This window comes from Atractosteus spatula, chromosome 13 (assembly GCF_055471065.1).
Source record: "Atractosteus spatula isolate fAtrSpa1 chromosome 13, fAtrSpa1.hap1, whole genome shotgun sequence".
In the NCBI taxonomy this organism is placed as follows: domain Eukaryota; kingdom Metazoa; phylum Chordata; class Actinopteri; order Semionotiformes; family Lepisosteidae; genus Atractosteus; species Atractosteus spatula.
Window position 1 is genome coordinate 37,964,276 of NC_142718.1, and position 26,460 is coordinate 37,990,735.

The 26,460-nt window shown below is 37.6% G+C and overlaps 1 protein-coding gene across 1 annotated transcript in view; it reads left to right on the top strand.

Moving 5' to 3' along the window:
• LOC148822379 (inactive dipeptidyl peptidase 10-like) overlaps nt 1-26,460 on the top strand; it is a 121,451-nt gene that overhangs the window by 62,244 nt on the left and 32,747 nt on the right. Inside the window, exons 2-5 of the mRNA XM_088930505.1 lie at nt 5,826-5,937; nt 7,774-7,869; nt 15,669-15,763; nt 15,855-15,929. Coding sequence (XP_088786631.1) covers nt 5,826-5,937; nt 7,774-7,869; nt 15,669-15,763; nt 15,855-15,929 — 378 coding nt within the window. The remainder of the gene's footprint in view (nt 1-5,825; nt 5,938-7,773; nt 7,870-15,668; nt 15,764-15,854; nt 15,930-26,460) is intronic.

Genomic DNA, 26,460 nt, shown 5'->3' on the forward strand with positions numbered 1-26,460 from the left:
GATTACACTTCTCACTCAAAGTGATTAGAATTTTACCTGGAGCCTGGGATTTTAATTATTGCTGAGGAGCTGTCTGCTGGGCATGTCTAGAACAGCGCTGAAGTTCAGACAAAGTAGATTATTCTGTGCTGAAAGTGCTGCCAAACTGAGACACATCAGAGAAACAGTGTGAATGGCACGATGTTGGTAATCAAAGGACACTTATACCTTGATAATGAAATACGTGTCGCTGTTAAAAGCACATGTGACACAGGCTGTGGCTTTGCTCGGAGGCAATCTCTTCTAAGCGCGCTGTCTAGTACATATGTCTTCTAGGAACATGCCTGTTTAAACCTCTGAACTGAAATGAGATAAAATGTTGTATGCAAATTAATTGATTTCCTGATTTCTAAAAATAGACATAAATAGCATTCTATGTTTCAGAAAATAAACATTTTTTTTTCTCACAGGCTTATCACAGCAGTATTTCTGCAGATAATTTAATTTCCATTATTTTGATATTATCTTAGCATTACTTTGTAACTACTCATGAGATTACAACGCAAACAGTCGTTCTGAGTGACAATTATTAACAAAGATTTACTGTAACTTTGCATGGTCAAAGTCTCGGAAGAATCCTGAAGGATAATATGAATTTCAAATTGATGCAGCACAACCTTCCCTTTTTATGATTCTCCTACATCATTGTTTAGAGAGCATCAATGGCTTCCCCCAAAGCACTAAGACATGGATACAAAATTCCATCTGCTAATAGCCAGGGGAAAAATCCAAACAATTAGAACGCGCAGAGATGAATGGTACAGTTCCACAGAATCTATTCCCATTACATGGCTATAATTACTATGCTACCAGTGGCAATGCAACATTTCACTATCTTAGACTGATTTTCGCATAAAAGGTGGGAACAAATTTTCTGCAGTATTTGTAGGTTGAAGATTTCAGTGGGCTTGTAGATACCAGGGGGATAGAATGAAAGCAATTTAGGAAAATTACTCTTATTTCATTACAGAATATATCTCCCATAGGAGCCTTCCCCTTATTGATTCATAATAACCACCCACAGCTGACAAAGATCCACTGAAGAATGTTATTCTTTCTTAGGGGTTAGTTCTAATTACATTTGTAATGAAAAGTAAATAATGCCATTAAGCAACAGGCATCATCAACAATTTATTTTATGGTTTGTTTTTACATTCTGTAGGAATCTGGACAGAGCTTTGATCTGAATGCGAATTTAAACGTCCTTAATGCTAGTCAGAGAAGCACAGTAGTAATTTCCTAACATCCCACAGTATTTAGGTCCAATGAAAACAAGTACACACAATCAAATGAAAAAGTTAAAACTATATTTGAGCACTCCAGTTATACTGAACTTTGATGGCAATGACACAGTGGTATTTGTCTTCTTCACCTTGCAGAAGCTTTCCATTCATCCAATATAAGAAAGTTGCTTGTTCCTGTTGGGAATCTTTCTAATTACTAGAAGTGTGATGGCAAGACAGAGCCTATTCCAGAAGCACAGGACATAAAAAAGGACTACAAGCTGCAGGGAGCTACAAACATACAGAGGCAACTTAGATTAACCCAAACAGCTTGTCTTTGGCAGAAACCAGAGCTGCTGGGAAAACCCTGTGTAAACATACTGTAGGAAGTACATGCAAATGAAGATGCCCCCGCCTGGAAAGATACTTAAGACTCGCAACCAAAGAGCTATAGTAGCGACAGTACTAATTGCCACATCATGCCACCATGCAAAGGTTTTGAATCTGCCTAATATACTGTATCCCATGTCGGGTGGTGAGGTGATGAACATTATGTTGAAAACTTGTGGACCCCCCCCCCACCCCCGTCAGAGTCTAGTGGGTTCTCATCCATGTCAATGCACAGCTTGCTGTTGTCATGTGTCAGTGAGTTACGTTATCTTCACTGTATTGGTTGATGTATTGAATATCTGCAGCTAAGATCTGTGTAATGTGTTTGTGTTATGGGATATTCAGTGATGGGATGTTCGCAGCTGTAGTTTCTGTCTGGAAGCCATCTCTTCTAAGCCGGTATAGGTCGTGGACTATGTTTGGGTCAAGTCAGTTTACAGATTGTGTTTTTTGGTAGCGCTCCTGGAGTTTATCAGTAGTGGACAGATTAATCAGGACTTTTCTAACCACCTTGACATCTTGCCTATGATGTGGATGTTCCTGCTGTTTTCACTGAGACATTAGTGCTGCGGGTCTCTCTAAACTCTGTTTGAATGGCAACGTCTTCATTGCAACTTGCTCTCGCTCCAGCATTACCAACGATAACTTTGCACAGCTCATTTAAAAGGAGAGGCTTGGCGCTTTCTAATTGTGCATGAAATGCCTTTCTTGGGCCTTGTTTGAGCTATCCACTGTGCAAAATGTATTAGAGAAGAGGAGATACTGAAGATGCCCAGAGACACAGAGTGGACATTTTTGAAAAACAACAGACATTTCTAAGCATTAAGTAACCGTGGATGTTAGAATGTACAGGAAAAAACAGCTGTGCAAAAGGTTTAGAGTTGGAGAGCTGTGATTCTGTCGAGAAGGATGCCAGTCTGTATGGAAGACTGTAAAGTAATGGGACTGAACTGCCCACTCAAGTGTCTTTGCTCAGCTTAGGGCTGCATAAATAAAAGTGCAAGTGGATCTCTTTTAGTTTCAGTTTAGTATTCACAGTGATTCAGATGTGACAAGAACTCGGGGGTTTCCAAGACCTCTTGGACATGCCATGCATGTGGGGTGTGTGATTCTGGTTGTGGTACCAGTAATTCAGCTGGGGAAAAAAAACTTACCTTCTGAGGGCACATAGCTTTGTTTTTGAAACACACTTGCTGTTTATGTAAATCTGGTATAGATTTATTCAGTTGGTGTTTTTTTTGCTCAGTTTAGTCATTATATTTGAGCTGGATTTAAAATTTTAGAAGCCTTTTTGATGCACTGTAAGTGTTCATTATTTTCTTTTTTTATCCTAATTAAAAAAATCTTGGTCTCTTGCCAACATCTTTTTTCTGAAGCTGTTATTTCCTCCCTCTCCCTGTATAAGGGACTTGCATATATTCTCAGTAGTTATTTGTATAGGCTAAAAATGTAAGTGGCTTGGATATTTAGAATTGCCTGTGTGCAAATATCATCTTTGAATGTATACTGACGAGTGTACTGTTTTTATCACACGTGCACCCTTGAATGTGTCACCAGGAGTTTTGAAGAGGGGTAGTGAACCGTAATACTGTATGTCCAACAGGCATGAAACCTTTCATTAGATCATTTTCATACAGGTTAACCTGTTGGTATTGCATAATTAACAGTTAGGGAGGAAAATACTATACATTGCATTTCTAAGTCGCTTCAGTATATAGCACATAACATTGAAGCCAATACCAAGGACACAAATTACGAATTTCACCTTTTCAGGTACCTGGCAATCTTCACAGCATAGAGTTTGCAATGTGTTGCAATTTAGAAGACAGTAAGTCAAATCAATACTGTGAATGGCTGTCTTAGTAACAACTGATTTGTGCTTTCCTCACCTGACAGTTCCTTTTGTGGAGGTCTTGAACAGAAAGCCAACACAATAGAAGTTCCTATTATTAGTGATGATTCTTTGCAAGATAAGGCTTTGATGTGTGTCTGTATCTGACTTCCCAATATGTTCCATTAATAGCAGACACTTTTCAGAAAGAGAATCTTTGGATGCCAACTGTTAAACACAAATTAATTGAGGTTTAAAGATCATTTGTTTAAGACTCCCCAGTATTCATTGTTCATTTCAAAGGGCATAAATGAGAACTTGAGCTCATTCAGCACCATTTGGTTTTGCTTCCATTTTCCTTTGGAGGGAGAATATTTTCTTTCTCATATCTCCTCCTTACACACAAACAAAAGTTGAGATCTCAAATTCAGAAAGCATGAAAACAAAGGTAATACCTATAAAGTCATATGATAGTGATGCTATCTGTCACTGCAGAATTGGGTAATTTAACATTACAAAATTCCCTCTTTTTTCTATCCTGTTTTATTCTGAAATCTTAATATATACATTGTACTGAGAAAAACAATGAGCTGTGTATTAGTGCCTCTAACATATTAGTAATGTGTTCTTAAGATCTATTTTTGTCTTGTTTTTGTGGAATATTTGAAGAGGAAGCAACTCTTGATGATTAAAATGTTTCAAACATTTTAATGGATTTATAATGCATATTAATATTTAAATTTCATAAACAGTCATTGCTTTAAACAGGCAGTGTTTAAACAGGCAGCCCTTTAGCTACTTTGTTACCAATCAGCGATATAAAAAGAAAATACTATGAGAAGAAAAAAACAGAAATGTTTCAAAACATCTTCCCATTAATCTATCATATTTCCCTATGACCTTGTGGAAGAATATTGTAGTGTGTGCTTGTCATTGGAAATGCTTTTGTGTCTCAAAAACCATTGGATGTTACTGGGGTTGTTGCAGGATTTTACAATAAGAGCCATTGTGTCCAAATGTGTCTTGAGGATACCATTTATTCCACTTGATACACCCTGTTTTCAACTACTTGAAAAATAAATAGTGGAGGTGAAGACAAAGAGTCATTTAATAGCAGTCGTATGCCAGCTGCCATATCACCCTGTAACTCACATCTAGCAGCCTACTGAAGCTCAGCAGGCATGAGCCTGGTCAGTACCTGGATAGGAGACTTCCTGGGAAAAACTAAAGTTCCTGCTGGAAGAGGTGTTAGTGGGGCCAGCAGGGGGCGCTCACCCTGTGGTCTGTGTGGGTCCTAATGCCTCAGTATAGTGATGGGGACAGTATGCTTTAAAAAGGCGCCGTCCTTCGGATGAGATGTATAACCGAGGTCATGAGTCTCTGTGGTCATTAAAAATCCCAGGGCATTTCTCGAAGAGTAGGGGTGTTACTCTGGCATCCTGGCCAAATTTGCCCCTGGTCTTTACCGATCATGGCCTCCAAACAATCCCATTCTTTGAACTGGTTTCATCACTCTGTTCTCCTCCCCACTGAGAGCTGGTGTGTGGGGAGAGTACTGGTGCACTCTGGCTGCGGTTGCATCATCCAGGTGGGGCTGCACACTGGTGGTGGAGGGGATCCCCATTACCTGTAAAATACTTTGAGTGGAGTGTCCAGAAAAGTGCTATATAAGTGTAAAGAATTATTATTAAATTCGTATTAATTACTTGTTAAAACTTCTATTTAATACAAATTTTGTAGCACAGGCAGTAAAACGACAGAAGAGTAGAAACAAAAGTGCTCTTTTATTAAATGGAATAGTTTCACGATCCTTGAAAGAAGAGCTCTCGCCAGCCAGCACAAAGAAAGCCAAATATGACACAGAGTGAAGACGGGGGTCCTGACTGACAAAGGTCAGGCAGGGTGGGAGCCTGAGGTCATAGACCTGGATGGGGAAACATGGGATAGCCACACGCATACACTCTCGTACCATGTACAGAAGCCCCTGTCGTTCCCTCAGAGTCCAGGGGGTTAGCAATGTCCCTGATAGTTCCCATTTGTCCCAGCATGCTCTCCCGGGGCTGACATCACCAGCTCCACTGCTTGTCTGCTCGGTGCTCCGTCACTGCCTGATGAGGGCGCTCCAATGTTGTAGAATAGCAATGTCAGGGAGCCGCCAGCTTCAACCTCATGGCTGGGTAGCTTTAACCCCCTGTTCTCAGTTTGAAATGCACATTCACATTTCTGTTTCTGTCATCCTCCGTGTCCTCGTGTTTCACTGTTCAACAAACATCATGGAGAAATACTGGTCCCCCATTCCTTGATGACCACACTGCAACATCTTGTCTTCTTATCCCTGTTAGGAGCTGGGAGAGAGTAACCCAGATAGGAACTGGAAAGGTATTGGGATTTCTCTGCTGGTCATCGCTGTTGTGTGCTCCTTCATTGCTCTTGCAATCATCCTTCTTTCTTCAGGTAAGTATTTTTTCCAGGAGTAATGTCTATGTCACAATGTCTAGAAACTCTGAAATTGTCTCTGCCTTTTCTTTTCTAAGTAAATTAAGTCAATGTTGAAACTAAGGTAACAGGATACCTTTTGATCACACTAATATTGATACAGTAAGTGATTCCCAGATCTGGTCTTGAAGGACCAGTGTGTGTTCTGGTTTTCCATTCCAACTGAGCTGGGAGTTACTTACTGTAAAAGACCATCTCTGCTTGTTTAAGAGTAGAAAACAATTTCAAATTTCAAAATAAGACTATTAATTCAATTAATTAATTGAGAACTATGCTGGATCAAACACCAGCTGACAGACGGCAGAGGAGTTGGGAGTGGCTGATATAAATGTTATACAGAACATGGTACAAAGGCAATATTTCTATAGCTTTCAAAGAAGCAAAGCACCATCTGAACACCAACCGTTACAGGTAGCCCAGACAGTTGTATATAATCATGCCCTGTAGCTTTTTACTGCTCTCTGTGTGCAATGTCCCACAGCTCCAGTGAGAGTGTTGAGCAAGGTGTGTTTGCTTAGTTTAGCCTCAGAGCGTCTTAGCGAGGTTATCCTGTTCTCAGAAGAATAAAACATTACCTGTGTGTTTGATTCCTGCTAAGAGCTGCACGGTGCTATAAGCTTTTTATAAGCATGTTCTACTGTATGTAATCCAGACTAATACTCTGTAGAATTGGATGAACTAAAGTTTTTCTTCCTGTTGCTCAAGAGTGTACAGTAATGTTTATTTTAAGATGACAATGCCTCAGTACTGGCAGATCACTGTCATCCGTATAGATTTACCCAAGATGACTTGACTTCCCACTATATTTCCCACTTCCATTGTCTCTCTATTGCTCATCAAATAAACAATGGGGCACCTGTTTGCAGAAACGACTGCTGCTTCAGCTTTGAGCTGCCTTCAGTCTTGTGTGAATAGGATGAAACGCAAATACCTCTGTGAGGTTTTTATGTCTTGATGTAGAATTCTTTGCTGTTCCCAGGCACATTAAAGCATTTTAATCCTCATTTTCCTTCAATGTCTTGCAACTTAAACTAATTGAAAGCCTGAGCTCCATAAGCTGTCGTTTCCTCTAATGAATTGTGTAAAGCATTTTGCCCAGATGTTCCTGTTGAGTCATGCATGCTGGGGAAATGAGGAGTCTTCAAGCAGGATCCTGACAAGTTTTAAAGATCTTTTAAGTCGAAGGGATTACATCCCTTTTTTCAAATGTTCCCTTGTAGTTTATTCCCAATCCTTCTCTTCTGAAAGCGCAATCGCCAGGCTACATAACTGGCCTTATTTCTTATATGGATGAGTAGCATTGCAAAATGTGTCAAATAAAAATATTTCAGTGGTTGAGGTGAAAACGTAAAAGTTAAGGCCACCGCCAGCATGGATGCTTGGGTTTACTGCCTTTTCAAATTACTTTCTGAAATTACTTTCGATGCTGTTGATATGACAAACACTTTCCTCTGGAGTTTAAATGTCAATGGTGCTTTGAGTGTTACTTTTAAAATTTACAGTACATGAAAAAAATGTGGTATTGTTTGTGATATTACTGTACATACAGTATGTGTAATACAAATATGTAGCTTAATTTTGAACCACTTGAAAAAATGCAGTAAGCCTATTATTTTACAGTATTCATTTTTAAGGAATCGCAGAACTTGTATTGCATGTAGTAAACTGGCTGCAGTCAGTGATCACATTTGATTTGAAATGTATCCAACTACATGTGGAAATTAGAATATGATTTCATTCTAGGTGTTCGATGCATTCCTTTGTGTTTTAATTGTTTGCTTCTTATTTTCTTAGATGATGCTTTGAATTCAGTGTCATCCAGCTTAACACTGGACGATCTCTTTCGAAAAGAGTTGACAGTGCATGACCCTGAGGCAAAATGGATAAATGGTAAGTGTCAAAAACTAGCATGCAGGTATGCATTGTCTAGTGGCAGGATTATTATTGGGATGGCCTGAAAATGCACTGCATCTCATTTCTTTTCCAAGTATGCTTCATTGTAAATCTGACTATCATTTCACTGATGTGGTAGTCCAGCTACAAAATAAGGCGATAATGTAGGTGAGAAAATGGAGAAGACCATTCAGCAAATGGATGTTGCTTGATTGCTGTATTGACAAACAAAACGTCTTTTGATGTTTGTTTCAATAAATTCATCACTGTATATATAAAATTATTATATATAAAATATAATAAATATAAATAAATAGGGTTTCAATTAAAACTTCTTCAGAACCAAGCTACAATGAGTATTTATTTTTTACATTTCATGTTCCTGTATCTGTGGGTTTCTTTCTCTTCTGTTCATTGAACTTTACAGGTTCTGAAATAAAACTGAAATTTTTTAAATGATGGTTAAAAAATAAATGCATTTAAACCCTTTTTATATATTTGTAACTGTTTAGCAAAGTAGTTTCAAGTACTTTAAAAATTGTAAAGGACATACAGTTGCCTAAAATGATAAAATATTAAATATAATTACATTACTGTCTGATCACCCATCTGTTTCAAGATATCTTGTCGCATTCTGGAGCTCAATTGTGAATGATTTATGAATATAAAAAATAATTTGTTCAGCCTTTATTCTACACTATTCAGTGTCTTTTTTCACATGAATGGCGTCATCTCCCAAGATATGGGTTATCATTAAATACTCTAGTTCCCAGGAAACTAACAAAAAAAACCCATAAATAAGTACCAAAACATTTTCTTATTCATCAGGGAAAGAGCTACGGCACAAATTGAACTCTTTCATAATAATAAAGCATTTTGTTTAACAACTGTGTTCTATTATAATAAGACAAACCACTAGCCTAGATGCTTCTTTTCTGTGATGTTGGTATTCACTTTATTTGTCACTCCAGCCATATACAAGTGTACAGTGGAATGAAATATCGTTCCTCCTGGTCCACGGTGCAAATACAGACAGGACATAGACATTGTAGACAGGATACACATAGTGCGAAGTGGCGATAGTGCAAATACATAATACAATATAAACAACAACACACTGGGGGGTCCACCTGTATATATAACCACCTGTAAAAAGGCACTAAAATCTGGTTCAGAGTCAAAAATGTATTTTTTATTCCTGAAAACTGTTGTGCGTCTTTGTAGTTATCACTGTTATCAGTTATCATATTCTACAGATATTTAGCACTGTTCTTTAGGTTCCCAGTGGTCAGTATTGGGATTCCGAGAAGAGCTTAGTTTCCTGCACTTTCAATAGACTTTCCTTGTACACTATCGGTATTGGACTCGGACATTAAGCTGACGACGATGTCGGAGCATGGATATCGGACTTGTGTGTTTCTTCTCTGTCCTGCATGAGCATTACCCATTTCTCTGCATTTACCCAGACCTGTAGACTACCGCACATGGTCCTACTGTATAATAGTCAACTCACCATCCGCTACGCCTCCTGACAGTGGGCTTCCTCCAGGTGCTTTGGTTTCCTATCACAGTTCAAAGGCGTACTGGTGGGTTGATTGGCTTCTGGGAAAATCGGCCTGGTTGAGTGTGTAACTGTGCCTGGGTGTCTGCTCTGTGACTGGCCGCTGTCACGTCCAGGGCGTATCCTGTTGCATGCTGGGTTGGGCTCAGGCGACCCCGCAGCCTTGTATTGGACAAAGAAAATGGATGGACAGATAATTAATTTGTCATGAACTTTGAGTTTTATAATTGTTTTATTAGAATTATATTTAAGAAAGCACCTTGTTCAGCTGATACAACCTATAGTCATTTTTTTTTTTTGTTTATAACCGTCTTTGATGTCAATGATCTGATATTCCTGTGTCTTTTAAGACATGAATTTGTTGCTTCATTGGCTAAGACTGAACTCAACATATATATTTAAATGGCTCTTAATCATATCAAAAAATAATAAATGCTCTGAGCTTTTTTAACTCATTTGCACATCAGTAATTTGCCATATGCCCATTTGGGAACTTATAATTTGCTTGGCCATCTTGCCTGTGGAATAAATGCAGTATTTAATTTTGTACCCTCTATTAAACAAATTGGCCTCATTAGTAACATCTACATGCTTTACTGTGATGAATGGGGTATCTGTTAAAACGAGACTTGTAAATAAAGCCCATCTGCCAGTCTTTTCTCATTACAAAGGTATAGCTTTAGCTGAAAATATTAATGCTGTTAGTTTCTTATGTATTTGTTGAAACACTCCATTGCTTCTAAGCAAGACAAAACAGGTCTTGGAAACCTTTCTTATTTTTAAAGATATTCAATTAAAATAAACATTTCAATTAAATTTTCAATTAGTTTAAACTGAAGTACTTGTATTGCAGTGTCAGCAGAACTATGGGTTAATACAAAACATTTATGTTCAACTTTTATTTTCTTTGGATTTTTCATCTTTGATTTACCTAAGATACCTAATTAAGTCTCACAAACTTGTTAAGCTTTTGTGATTTACATATGAAACCTATTTTTAGATTCTGCTTACTGTACAGTATGTGCATCCCATTAAATAAGAAATGTCAAGAACTTCTTAAAGCCTCTGCTCTGACCTGTTTACATTTCAGCATGTACTGCTTAATATTTTCTATAGACAGAAACTGGATTGAAAATTAATGAACTGGATTAAGGAGTATAAATGGCAATTCTCATGGCACTGCATTCTTCTGCTCTGCTAATCATGGAAAAAAGGCATCATGGTGAAAACCTTCATAGATCAGAGTTTAATGTGAGCATATATTAATGCAGTGATATCTGTCTTGACTTGCCTTGAAGGGCAAACTCCTCTCTTGTTTTTAATCTAACCCTGTGAGATCACCAGAATTTTATTGTAGGAATCTTTCTTCAACTTATCCTGAAAGTCATATTCAGTAAAAAAACAAATATCTAGTGCTTTGTGTACATTAATAAAAAAGAGAACTATTGATTTATAATATAACTTGTTTATTGCACTGGTAGTTTTAGGTTGTATTAAAATATAGCCTAGCCCTAACTCCAATCTTATCTGTGGCAACCATGGTGATGAAGCAGATACAGTAATAGTAACAGGCATTTTAGGTCCAACTCCTCTTCCTCAGGCAAGTCATAAATAACACAAATAGCAAAGACATCTGACAGTGCACACATCTCCTTATAGTGTGGGTAGATAACTAGCTAGTGGAGTAAAATAACCAGATTTATACTGTATGTTGTCCCTAGATTATAACTTGTCAGATCAGAACTAATAGACACAGACATAAAAAAGACCAAATAGCGTGAAAGATTAGCTGTGACCTTCCTGATGCTAGATAAAGCAATTCCACTTAGGAATTTAATTAACCAATAGTGACAACGGAGGACCTAGATGACCAATTTATAATTTAAAAAGTCTAATAAAACAAGAATAATACTATATTATAAACCAAAATTCTGATAAAAAATTTAAAATTGGAATGGCCTGTTTGTCCCATGAAAGATTTAAATCCTGACATTAATGTGAAACCCAATCCTATCTCCAGTCTAATCCAACATTTCTAACTCTAATCCTCATTCATTTACAACTAAATTGAATGCATATGCATTTGTTTATACTGTATTTATCTACCTGTTTCCACATGCTATTTCTTTATCTGTGACTCTGTATTATAGTACATCAGAAACAGTACATTACAAAATGATCTGCTCTGTTACTGTCAAACATCTAAATCCAGCAACTACTTTCAATTGTAAATGATTTTGTTCTTCTTGTAATTTATAAACTGATTGTAGTGTGCTGTTAGCTGATTACGATAAAAAGGCTTTGCAGTACTCAGGTTATCTTCAGAATCAGATGGAATGGGATTAAAATGGGAAACTGTGATTATTCATCAGTGGTTCATAATGCCTGTTCACAGTGTTTCATTATGAGTAACCCACGTACTTTAAATCTGATGATTTGTTCACGAACACACTTGATTAACTGGAGGTTTTTGGCAGGTTTTTATAAAATGTTCCTAATGAAGTGCATGTTGTAATCTGCATCATAACCTGCACCTCCAGTTCTTTCTTCCTTTTGACTCTTTCCAATGATTTTGTGAAACAATTAATTCATTCATCACTGTGTGGGAAATTACCCAGATTGGGGAAATACAAATGCTGCAAGGGTATATCTCAGGAACAGTAAGAAGAAGGTAGGGGTGTAACCCCGGCGTCCTGGCCAAATTTCCGAATGGCCCTTACCAATCATGGCCTCCTAATAATCCCCATCTATGAATTGGCTTCATTACTCTGCTCTCCTCCCCACTGAGAGCTGGTGTGTAGAGAGAGAACTGGTGCACTCTGGCTGCCGTTGCATCATCCAGGTGGGGCTGCACACTGGTGGTGGTGGAGGGGAGTCCCTATGACCTGTAAAGCACTTTGAGTGGAGTGTCCAGAAAAGCACTATATAGGTGTAAGCAATTATTGTTATTAATTAGTACTGTACAAAAAAAATTTCATGTGAGCAAAATGCATTATTTATATGTGCAAAAATGTTAATACTGTATCGGGTATAAAAATAGAGAAGATTACTTCGAAATGCAGATGTAATCCAGCAACATTACTGGAAATGGCATTCCTGAATACTGAAAAGAGATGATATACAAATAGCTGAAATACCTATTTCTCTAAATATTTGAATAATGACTCCAGTGTATCTAGGATACATATAAAACAAATACTAAAGACTGAGATCACTGGTTTGCTTTTACAAAATAATGGAAGCACAAAAATAGCATGACAAATTTCAGAGATCATTAGGGACCTGACCTTACACCTCTCAAACAAATGTTATTTGTTGGTTTAATGGTCTGTGATGGTTAATAATTAGTTCAGACAAAAATAGATTTTGGATGTGCCTTGCTTGTAATAAGGTAATACAGTCTAACATTATCATCACTGCTGCACTTATAACAAACATTATAAATTATTGATCTCTCATCACTTTAAATTATCTTTGCATTACTTTGCAAATGTATTACTGAAGACCAGATGTCCATGCTTAATTAGCTCTGCAGAAAACCTCTGTCATCTGTACGAAATTCTAAAAAAATCCCTAATACATTCACTTCAAATGTCTGCCCTCTAACACCTGCTAACACCTGGTTCACATGGAGGTAAAAGCAAATCTCAGCCTGTCTGCTCTTAGCCTGATTAAACGATTTTTCTCACAGGTAGCTCAACAGCTGGCCTGGTCTCTGCTTGTAGTTACAATATTAATCAAGGGGATGACAGCGGTGTTGAGAGCTTCAAACCTCAGTCCATTCCTCTTTTAAAATTATTTTTTGAAGTGCCATCCTGTAGTAAGTGTCAGAAAGTAACATCAAAAGGAACTTATCACTTGTAAGTGCAACTAATTCACAATATAATTATCAGAAAATGTTTTAGTAGCAGGTGCGCTGATTTTATTGAACAGATATGACATCATTAAAGTCATACTGCCAAGTAACAGTTGTCATCAAAGTGCATCTATTGGAAAAGCCACAGGCTAGCAGAGTGTTTGGCCACTGTTAGAAGCTGCATGCTTTGCACCAACTTGCTGATGCTGCCTTGCGGCTTCCTGCCCCATTCCTCTCAAATTGCCTAGACAAGAATGTTCCTTTTCACTGGTATCTGAGCCCTAAATGTCACTTGACATCCTTGCTCATCACCTGAAATTTCGATGTAGCTCAGGTCTGGCTCTATAAGAGTATCTTTCTGCTGCAGTGCTGTCACAACAGGATGGGTCCACAGGAATTGCAGTACGTGATGACCCAGGACTTTATCCATATACTGTACTGTTCTGTAGCATCATGCAGTCAGATTAACATCAGTCTCTATAAGTGGAGTTCTGTAGTGATGATCCTTCATGGACAGATTACAAACAGTGCCATGCTTGCTGACATTCATCAGGTTAGTTTACATAAAGTCTTGATTCTTTGCTGAAGAAGACTTATCTAAACAGCTGGTGAGTCCAAGTGATATTACTTAGTTCAGTTGTTTCATACTGATGAGACAAAGGAGTTGTTCCCTTGATAAGAGTGACACAGTGGCTCCTTTCTGTGTTTTTCTTTGTTAATTTTCATCAGGCTTGGAATTCAACTGGTTAAGTCACCTCATCACCTGTGCCAAATCAGCTCTCTCACTAATGAGGTGATTTAGTTCTTTATGCCACAGTCAAAGTCACTCGAGTTTGATGCACAATAAATGAAGGGAGACAATGCTTTCTAGAGGGACTAATTCCCATGGAATTGTTCGAACAGTCTGTGTCTTTGGGTGGATCAAAGTCATTTTATGAATAGCATATAAAATATCTTTCAATGATATAAGGGCAGTAAAGAAAATACATAAAAGCTCAAAATATACTGTTATTATTACTGTAATTTTGGGATTATTTCTGAGACAACAATTTTATTATACATTTATAAAATAGACAAATTATTTCTTACAGTTAGAAAATGTGAACACTATACTGAAAACTACTGTACTTCTGTGTTTCTGAGCTTCAGAGGGATTGTATTGTTAAATTACAGGAGTTTTGTCCTTCCTGTGGTTTTACATACATAGTGTACAAGTGGGCATTCCAGTGAAGTTTTATAATGAAAAATATCTAAAAAAAACAACGCCTTTTATTTAGAAGGATTTGATGAAAACCCAAAATGCTGTATTTTGTCATGTATGCCTTTTGCCAAGTAAACAGCAAAATGGCTGATGATAATTATATTCATTGCAATGCTAATGCAGTCTGTGTGGAACATTGGTGTGGTAGTCAGTGCCAAATGCCTTCTAGCTCTTTGGTTCGGGATTCCATTCTGAGGTGCTTTGGTTGAGCTTTGTCTGAGTGGTCTGGTTTCCTCCCACAGTCCAGAAACATGTTGTCCAGGCTAACTGGTGTCTCTACAGTGAACCTCAAATGTACTGTATGTGTGTGTGCCCTGTGATGGGCTGGCACACCTCCTGTCTTGTGCCTGGTCCTTGCTGGGCAAGGCCCTGACTCAACTGCGATCCCCCTGGGGAAAAGCTGAAAAGGCTGGATAATTATTTTTCTACTAACACTTTGTGCCTTGATGACAGGGTTGAGGATTGGGCCCGGAGACCTTTTTGTCTTCCCAGCAACCCACTGTGATGCACAAGAAAATATATACAGTATTGAGAGAAATATATAATTTCATCCCTGAAGTCATTACTCCTTTTCTTATATGTATAATGGGTTAACATTCTTGCAGTGCTCAAATTCATATTCATTGTTTCTTCTAGGCTGACATATCAGCAGTCATTTATTGAGGTCTACTGTAAAATTCCAGCCTAAAATTCTTTAGGCTCTGAGGCATTACCATAATGCAAGAGTTCAGTTTCTGCGCATTTCATTCTTGAGTTAGGCCTGGATTAAATCAAAATGATTGCGTCTCTCCATTGTCATATTTCTTGATGTCGAGATATGCTATCTGTAGGCTTTACCTTTAGCAGCAATAAAATTTTGATTGAATTCTTGTCTGAATATATGGAAAGCAAAACTCTCCTTGACTGAACCCTTGCTAAACTCTGCAGAGAAAAATGCAGTAATAGCAGTCTCTTCAGCTGAACATCAGATGTGATGATATGTTCAAGCCTTTTTACTTTCACATAATGTTTTGTAGTTATCAGACGACTCCAGTAAATTACCTGAATCATAAAAGTGGAAACTGTCTCGTCCTTTTCGGCACTACATGCAGCGATTTGTTTTTTGTTGTTTCCAACAGATGAAGAAATTGTGTACAGAGACAGAGACGGCAATGTCATGAAACACAATGTTCACAGCAACCAGACGGGGATTGTTTTGAAAAACGCCACTTTTGTAAGTATAATAAATAAAGACACGTCGAAGACTTGCTAGAAAAAAAAAAGTAAGGTGGGATTCTGACTTTGTTTCCTTTCTTCTTCCCTAGTCCATGTTTAAGGCTTCTACCTTTGCGGTTTCTCCTGATCAGAATTTTGTTCTTCTGGGGTACAGTGTGAAACAGGTCAGTAGCTGCTCACACAGTAAGAAACAGGGCTGCGCAGATCCCTTCCTGTTGGGCCACAGTGTCAGCAAGCTTTCACTCCACCCGAGTTCCTAACTGCTTAATGGATAAAGTATGGACTTAAAAGGACCGGTTTGACCTCTTTTCCCACTTCCTTCAGTGCAGGAGATGTAAGTCTTTTTATAAGACCTCCAGGATTTTGGCAGTCCAGAACTGGAGTTAAGTGGCGCCAACATGAAGCATACAGTACTGTAACGCTACGGGGGCTCAGGAGGGCGCCCTTGCCGCATTAGGTCGGCCCCGCACCGTCGGGGGCTCGAACCCGGGACTCCCGCGTCACTCAGCAGGGGCCCAGCCCGGTGAGCCAAAGAGAGATCTCTCCACAGCCCAGGGGCTGTGGTCCTGCTATCACTGGGAAGGGCGGTGACGTCACCTGCTCTGGTACGCCGGCTCTTACACAGTACCTGTGGGCCGTAAGCGTTACAGTACATTGAAAACACAAGCAAGAAGCAAATGTTTCAGTTTAAGTAGCCAGCAGTAGTAAACAATCTATTTTAAAACGCTTTGTTTTTTTCTTTAAGATTTAAAGAGATCCAGAAGGCTGTTATCATGCCACTGAGTTACTAAATGCCAGTGCCACAAACACTTTAGAAATGTCTTTCCACTTAGACAAAAAAGGCAATTTTGAAAAAGATAAAAGACACAAAGGAATAAAATACTGATTGCCTTTAGAAGTGCATAACAATTGTTCAGGCTTTTATTGATTCTTGGCAACATTTTACAATTCTGCCCCTTTACTGTCATAACTTCAAAAGCTCAAAAATCAAACACTCTGCCAGTATAACTGCAAGCCTATTTCTTTTTTCATTATAGATCAGTCTTTGTTTTTCAGGATACCATCTCCTTTCAGACTCTGTTTTATTCCAGATATTGTACAGAGATCTAATGCACTGGAAATATGTGCACAGTATACAAAGTATGACTGATGCATGAACAGCAAATGAAAGTAACACTTTACTTCCTGTACCTGTAGGTTACCTGTCAGCCATATTTTGGCACTTTATCACTGAAACATCTATTAAATGTATAATACATGGCTAAGCCATGCTTTATTAGTGAAACACGTTAAGTAGGAATTAGTCATTAGTGATGAGAGGTAATATGTACCTTAGCCAGCCTTTCTACAGGGCCTGTCCATCATCTGATGAGTGCTAGGGTGTCATTCATTAATAACTAATGCATACCTTAATACAGTGTTACCAAAAAAAAAAGATGTGGAACATGGTTTAAAACATGATTCACACTTTTCAAGCGCTATTTTTAAAGGTCAAATTATTTATTAAAAAATGAAGAGAGGAAGTGCTCTGAGGTGGTAGTAAACATGAAGAGCTGCATTAAGCATTGGAATCGTGGTCCAGTAAGAAATGCCCTGCAGGGTCATGTTGGCTGCTGGGTATGAATATCAATTAGCTACTGTGTGAGCCCAATAAAAACTCAGAACTGTAATATGTGACTATCTAGCTGTGTCATATTGAAAGATTATTCAGGGGAGATTTTGATTGGTGCAAAGAAGACCCTGCTTTTTACTATATCAATTTCAGCTTATTGTTAGTAGAATATAAATATAATTTTTCAGTTTGCTTTTTCACTTCGTTATTCCTAATATAAGTTTGTTGCAGTAGTTCATGACATAGTCACTTGTATTTGTCTAATGACATAGTTGCGTAGTGCCTGAGATATTTAAAGTAATTTATAATTAATATTATATGGTCCATGAATGGTGAAGATGTCTCACATGCCAGAGGCAGCTAGTGTGATAGAAATCTCCAACATAGTACACTGACTAACCACTGGGGAACATTTAAATAAAGTTGTAATAGTGCTAAACAGCACCTTTAAAGCAATCATCTTATAGCAAAAACTGGAGAAAAGTGTAAAAGCTGCAGAAGGTTACCAGATTGCTGCAGAATTACATTTCACCAGCAAACATTAATACTACATTGTATCGTTCACAAAATGTTTATATCAAAACATTATTATGAGGAGTATACGGTCTCGGGGACTGTAGGGTGCATCAGTTGAATGGTTGGTCACTCAACACCAAAAAGACCTCGTGATGTGAAGATGAACCTGAGTGTGTCTCTTTCAGTTTCCTGGTTACATTTCTGTCCTACTTACTTTGCGTTCTGGAATTCTGTTTTGAAAGCCATAGTTTTGATTCAGAGAAAAGTGGCATAAAAAAGTGAGTTAAAGGTGTTCTTGGGAAGAACTGAACCAAGAAGGCGTGAACCACACATGTTCTTGTATTTTGTGGACTCAACTTCAGAAGGGTCTTCTTCCCAGTTATTTGTTTCTTTAGCTCTGACTTACATTAAAATTGAATTTGCGATTTATTTCATCCCTTTTTTTGCAAGCTGTTTCCACAGAATGCTGCTTTATTATTTCCTAGATGACTTCCTACAGAGACTTATACCACAAAGAATAAGAAGCCTTATTGAACTGCATCATGACATGTAAAATAGAAACTGTTCAGGAGGGTTAGTTGTTGGATAGGTGGTTTTGAACAAATGAATGGAACAGCCATCACCTCTTCAGTAGCCTTATCACCTGCGTCTTGTGGAGAATGACTAGGTGTTATCAGTCAAATCTACCATATATACCTTCCTGTGATGTTTTGATAAAGAAAGGTCATTTTCTGTGCAAATTCCTTTTTGTAAATGTCACACATCCCCATTGCTGACAGATGGCATTAGTGTTTTCTTGTTTTCTTTTCAGATCCTCCTACACGTTGACATTTCCTGCATTTCAGTGAAAGTGCACTTCTAGAACCCAAGACATTCGTTTTTCTATAGTCTGCTTTATAAGCCATGGCAAATCCACAAAACAAAGTCAATTATCAGTGAGGTTAAAGATAAGCCAAATCACCATAGTTTATTCTAAATAACCTTTCTGACTGTTACTGTATAAGTCAAATCAAAATGTTTTAGTTTGCCAACACTGTGCACCCTCTGATGTTGCACCGTAAATTATTCTCATCGTAATAAAAATATTATTTCTATGGTACTGTACAACACAAAATGAGAAGTCAAAGCCACCATCCCTTAGCATTTTCAAATTATAAACCTGGTACAGTACCCGATGGTGGCTATTTCTTTACGAGAGGTTGTACGTACCTTTGATACATTGTTGTAATAAGTGGACTTTGTGCAAATATTTTGTGACCTGATTATTTGTTAATTATCTTAATTGTTATTTGTTAATTACTGTATCCTTGTATTCATTTTCCATCCCAATTCCAAGATGTCCCCAGGAATATTCCACAGGTTTCCGTTTTTGACTGCACTCATCCAGTTTCCTCCTGCAAACTAATTAATTACAGCTTTTTGTTTGGTTGCTACTGAATTCCAGGCCTGCCTGATCATTTCTTAGTTTCTTAATTTTGCTAGTCACAACAACAACAACAAAAAAATTACATCAATTTCTTTCTGCCTGTTCCACTTCTTCTTTTATGGCACCTTTCCTTGTTGTTTGTGTCTCTAGAACAGTGGTATGTGGACATTAGTAGGAATATTCAGGCCAGCAACCAAATATTATTCATAGTATTTAGTAAACAAAAAATTAAAAGGACGCTATTTTTTCTCTCTGAAGTCTGAAGAGCAGAATTTTGCTTTAGGGTGATTTTTTTTGAGGGATAACTGGATTCATGTCCCTACTGGTGCTGTTTAGCTGCTTGAAAGGAGGACAGTTGCACTAATGGTCCAAAAAATGAAAATTCCATCAAGGTTTAACCCTGATCATAGTAATGCAATGATTTCATATTAATACAGCAAGGCTCGTATCATCCATCATATTAAACTAATGTGTCAGAATATTAGACTTTCTCCATTATATGTAAGAATAGTGTAATTACATATAAAGGGCTATCAGAGATATTTAATCATGGAAATAAAAACATAATATTCTTTAGTTAGTTTTCTAAGTGTTGGCACCTGCTATACCCACACAAGTGCATGTGACAGGGATATGTCATCTGCCAAATGGACTATTTCCCTGCCATTTAACAGCAGTAATAAGCAGGAGCTTCATACTGTACCTGTACCTCCTTTTCACACATCAAAGCGTAGTACAAAGCCACTGACGGCAAGTGAAACCATTACTTTCTCAACGCCTGTTCTGTTTGCTCGCTATCAGTATTTTTTATACCAAATTTGCATTCCCAGTGCTCATTGTAATGCGAGTTAAAGCTGTGATGATTTTGCAATTGCCTGCTCCATTAAGCTCATGAATGGATATATACCAGGTCCCGAAGGTGAGGGCCAGGGGTCTGCTCAAGGTTACTGCACTGTGCTGAGTCTAGCCCTCACATGCTGCTTGGCATCCACTTTCACACAGTACTCTCACTAATTTGGAAGTAAATTGCTCAATAGCATTTTGAAAAAGTGATTATTGCCTAATTTATTTTATTGCTTTAAGTGCATAAATTATGGCTAAAATCTAGAAGACATTGCTAAATTGAAGCATAGTACTTTGTCAATTTCATTTTTTCATGTGTCAGCAGTGAAGTATGAACATCCTAACATAAGTGCAATTTCTGTAATACGTTACAGAATGTTAGCATTCAATTAACTCTACTTCAGAACATATGCACAACAGGTAATTCAGTGAATGGGAAGTGGAACATTTTTCACAACAGTTTTTTTTTCAAGCAATACACAGTCATGGTGCTACACTCATCAAAACATAAAGTATGACATGTGTTTCTAAAGTAGAGCTCGCTGCAACAATATTGTGTAAAATAATTGATATTCCATTTAGAGAGGGAGCCAGAGGGAACAGCAGAGAGGGGCATTAGACAGAGCACTGGAAAGTTAAATTTGTCGAAATACAAAAGTTCGAGAAAACAAAAATCAGAGATCCAACAGTTTTGATCAAATTGTAGTGACTCTCAAAGACCTTACTCTCAAAGGAGAGCATAAAATGTACATTTTAACAGGACAAATTTATTTATACCTCTAGAACATCATCAGATTGGTGAAGATCCCATTCTTTGGAAGTCAAAGTCTTAATGTCTGACAAAGTCCTAGTAGTTGAAATATCATTCCTTGCCCTTTGAAATACCTAAGCAGATGCTGTACACAGCTAAACGTGGAGGAAATGTGGTCAAAATTAAATATTTTTTAAGAACATTTCCTGAGATGTATGCAAGTACTGTACATTACACCTCGGTTGTAATATTACATTACTTGTGCAGTGTACTGTACCTCAAACATATGTCTGTACTGTAGATAATCTTTTACTGATCCCATATTAGAATGACATTTTTACTCAAAATGATTTACAAGGAGAGAAGATGTTCCTTCATCTGTTTATTTTTGTTTACTTTTGTCGTCAGTTGTGTGGAATTATTATAAACGTCTATTGGATCTCTATGATCAATATATATAGTGGACCTGCTGTAAATTCTGATGGAGTTCTTCCTTGCATGACTCCAAAATAATCTACAATGAGCATTCAGTAGTTGTTCCTGAGAGCCATCTAATCAAAGGCTTCACCATTCTTTTTCAAACAAAAGACGAAGATTTGCAGTATGCATGGAATATTAAGGAGGATTTAATTGTTTACTTAGTGGAATTAAAGAACCGTGGCAGAAACAGTCCACTTCAGAGTAATGCAGCTCTGTAACCATCCTTCATAAATTAATATAATTCTGATTGCATCAAATCCCTCTAGACAAGAAAATCTGGAAAAAAAAAACGAGTTAGGTTTTTAAGTCAAATCATATGAGGGTTTAATTATTTAATCAGTTTCTATCTGTACATAAATCTTTTATTTTTCCATAAAGCAGCCTGAATAGCAGTATCTGTGTATTGTAGACTCTGTTTCAGTATACAGTACATCTTACTTTTATTTCAAAATACATTTGGTGCATTAATAATGGTTTCATCAGGCTCAAAACGTTGATGAATAAATACCTGACATTTTTGTGTAGAATGGGAGCATCACGTGCTCCTGAATAAACAAAGAATACAGAAGCACACTGTGTGCCAGTCAGAAGAGAGAACAGATGTTTGTGTCTGTAGAGTCGGGAGGGTCAGGTAAACAGAGCAGGGAAGAGCAGCTGTCAAGATTTGAGAAGAAGGCAGGCTTGGACTCTCCTGAGCTTTCCAGTGACAAAGACAATAATCCAGTCAAACAATTGTTTAAATTACTATGGTACAGAATTGCCAATTGGGCAGCGAAGTGGTGCGGTGGTCAGTACTAGGTCCAGGGTTTGATTCCAGGCTATGGTACCTTGTGTGTGTTTTTTCCCCGTTACTGTGTTCCTCATACCTCCCAAGAAAATGCTGATAAATTGATTTACTGTGGTGGATTTACCATACCATATACTTCATCTAGCTTTTCTCTTTGCTTGAACTAGCTATACACAGCAAAATTCAGGGTCAGCAAGACCCAGAGCACCTACAGCTGGATTGTCAGGACAGATGCAGTTCTCAGTAAGGGCACTTTGTGCCTGGCAAGCCATAGCAGCCAGCATTGTGTGACATGGTGAGGACAGCCATGCTTGTTGAAGCCCAGTCATGGCCCACTAAGGACAGAGTGGAGAGAACCTGCGGTCTTTATGGACTCTTGTACTGGCTGAGAAAGTCAGGAACCTCAGACCAACAGAGGTTCAGTCTGATCTCCTCAAAGCTTATCTGCCGGTAGCCCGTGTGCTACTTGACAATTTACAACTCAGTATATGAACGAGGAAAGGTGCATGGTTTTCATATCTTCATATCTTAGACCACCATATTCTCCAAAACACCTTGAAGCCTTCTGCTTCTTTTAAAGTTGATACTGATTTCCCGACAGGATGACCCTCTCAGGAGCCCAGTGGAGTTTTTTAATTGATCTGATCATTACAAAATAAAATATAAAGTGTGACGTTCTGTATACAGATAATATTTTACAGGCACAATATTTGTTAAGCGGTATTTTACTTTTATCATCCAAGACCCAAAGGAGGAAATGACTAAATCTCAGATTAGGCTAAGTTTTCACTGTAGAAATAGAATGAGGTAATACAATTAATACATTTTACACAACAATTATAATATTCAGAAGTCAAGATGATGTAGAAGGTTTTGCTTTTCTTTTTCTTTCTTGATGGATAATAGCAGCCTTCATTCTGTCCACATGATCCAAAACATCTTAGAAGAAGCTACCATCTAAATCAAATGCTTTACTGAGTTCAAGCTGGTATATGACAGTGTTGATTCTAAAAATAGGTAAAAATAAATCATAGTATAACAAGCATCCAACTTCCTGATGTGCCATTACTGGGTTGAATGTGTAGAAAGCAAGAAGTTTGGAAACGTAAGCTGTGTAAAGTGATCAGCCTTGTGATAAGATGTTTTGTTGAAGTGCAGGTATGCCATTAAAGGGGAACTACAATGCTATTTTTATATTTCGGGGTTAGAGAGAATCGGCATTGCTGAGTGCATTTCACACCACAACAAAAGTAAAATGTACACTAACTTGTAAAACCTCCAATTTACATCCCAAAACAGATGACATTTCCAGGTATGTGCAGCACCATATTCTGCAATTCTGAATGAGGCAACAAAATTTCCAATGACTTGAAGCAGCCTTATTACATTGTAAACAAGTAGGCTTATAAACATACTGTATCTCTCTTAATCCAGTAGAAATATTGGTCTTGACTTTGAGACTGTCTCACCAACAAGACTACTAACTTGTTAACTCTTCATGCAGATCGTGTTGGAACATTTCTGCGGTGAAATGTCTCCTGCACAACCTGTACTTATTTGCTTGTACATCCTATCAGTCATTACGGTGACTAATGAGCAGGAAAGGCAGCTTCATGTTGCACCTCGCTCAAACTCCCGCGAGACCAGCGGTTTTCGACAACAATGGCAACCATACAGTACTTTCACAAAGTTCACAAATTTGTGCTTCATTTGAAATTTGTTTTTTTCTATACCATTAATTAATTTATTTTGTTATCGAGATTTAATAACCAATCTGAGAAATGGCCTTGATACAGTAGGTCATTGTCACAGTAAAGTCAATGACCTGTAAAGGTGTTTGATAGTGAGGAGCAGCAGCTCTTATGATACAAAGCAATCTTTGTAAATAAACGCAATTTCTCATAATGTCACGAGATTGGTATCTCATGCAGTAGCAGTTGTGCTCAGGTCTGGTCATTTGAAAGTGTCGCATAGTGAATAAAAGTCTGGACCCATAACTGGTTGACTGTGGGTTTGAGGCCCTGGTGCAGACACTGCTGGTGTACATTGAGTGAGGGACTCCAGCCCCTGTTCACCAAGCTGATAGGCCTTTTCTGGACAGAGAGGGGGAGGAGTCTCATGTTCTCTTTATAACTTTCATGTGAACCAGTGCAGTATCTGGCCCAATGAGCCGATGTGGCTCGGAAATCTGAATCACATATGCACTTACTCTTTGCAGTTAATACAGGAATGTGGGAGATCATCCTAAACGTTAGTGCATTTACTTATGTCAGGAGACACGGGCATGGATAATGAAACATGAAGGCTTAGTTCCAGTCCTATTTCCATTCTGCCATTCACAGTTGGAGAACAGATGAAGAGGCTTTTTCGCCTTTCCAGAGAAGGATAGTGGCATGAATGCAAGACTGTATAAGTTATTTAAATATCAGCTCATTAGACATAAGTGTTGATGACAGTAGAACCTGTGTTGGGGGGGAGGAGGGTAACTGCATGTGACCCTCCAAAAAACAAGCATTGCTTCACTAGTGGTTAGGAGCTTTAGGACTAAACTACATATAGGGATTATTCCCCTTGTCTATACAAATGACATTATTAATTTTCAACAGAACATGCATATGTCACAGATGACATATTTTCTATTTAGTGGGCTGGTTAAACTATTATTTCTATTTAGGTTTTGTTTGTGAAGTGATTATTAGAGGAAGGCAGTAGTACAGCCCAACATCATTTCTTCATTTGGCTTTTCTACAAGCATCTCATATTAATTTCTAAAGCCATCGAAAGTGTCCACTGGGTTGTTCAATAAAGCCTACTTGAGAATCGGATGCTAAATAAGATCTAGTAATACCTGCCATTACAAAGCAATACTAAAGAAATATCTTTATAGTATAAATATTGTAGAGCAGCCGATGATTGCTCATATTGATTTTCGCTCTTGCTTTCACAGCAGATCAATAGAAACTGAAGATGAATGCAAGTGACAACAGATAATTTTTGTTGGTCATCTACAGTAGGCGACCTACTTCTGAAAGTTTCTATATTAATCATAATGGAGATCATTTAAACTTTTATAGCTTGACACCAAGAGCATTTTATAAGCAATGCTTTGGGAATTTTAACATGCGTATAGTCTCCATTTGATTAAAAAGTAACTTGTGTTATAATATAAATACTATATAATAATATGAATGCTTATTTTTGGTTCTTTACAGACATATAAAGCATTAACAATCTGTTTTCATCAAACTACATGGCTATTCAATGATACAGCCTCTCTTTGATACTGTACATTGTATCCAACATTGAACTTATCAATTAAAATATATTTTTAAAACTCTGTGTGTTAATTAGTATGAATGAAACTACTTATTAAATTAACAAGTATAGCATGTTGCAACGTATTGGTTAAATCTACAGTTTATAAGACAGGAACCCAAGGCTAATTGACATTTACAGTATCAAGACTTTTTCTTAGGGTTATTCAGGTTAGCTATGGCTTAACCAAATAAATGTTATACAATACCTCACTAAAACGTATTTGCCCTCCATTTATCCAAATAAGATATGAGACTGACATTTCAACATGGATCTGGTCCTCTAATCCTACTCTTATCAAGTCCTGTGTATTTTAAAATTTTCACTCATAACTCAATGAGCACTCTTACATTGTTGGCTATGCTAATTATTGTGCCACCCCAAAAAATGCATTCTGAGGTAACCTACCATTTTTAATATGAGGATAGATTTCAAAATAATAAACTGTGGAGTGGGATGAATATAGTATATAGAATACAGTACAGTATATATATTCTTACCTCAATAAAAGCATGATAATACTTAAAGACTGAACAATCATGTTAAGACAATTACTTTGAAACAGTGTTTCAAAACACCAAATTATAGAAGGTTATGGGCATCATCAGGATGCAATAATGTGAATGAAGATTGTCAAATGCAGCAGTATCATCTATTATCACAGGACTATTTAAAAAATTAATTGTGAATTTGGAGAGGAGAGATTAATTATGCAGAGAGAAGCGTGACTAGACAGTAGTAAGGTCATCTTTGAGTTAATAAAAGCAGCATATAGAGTAGATCATGCATTAACAGTTTAATAAATGCATTCAATACTGGATCATCATGCATGATTTTCCTTTCTCTTTTTATTATCTCTACACAGCGTACTGCAGTACACAGATGTTTACCCTGCAGGTGCTAGCCAGACATAGTATAAGAAACTGTACCAAATTAAGTTTTTACTTTGCTCTTGTAACGTGCTG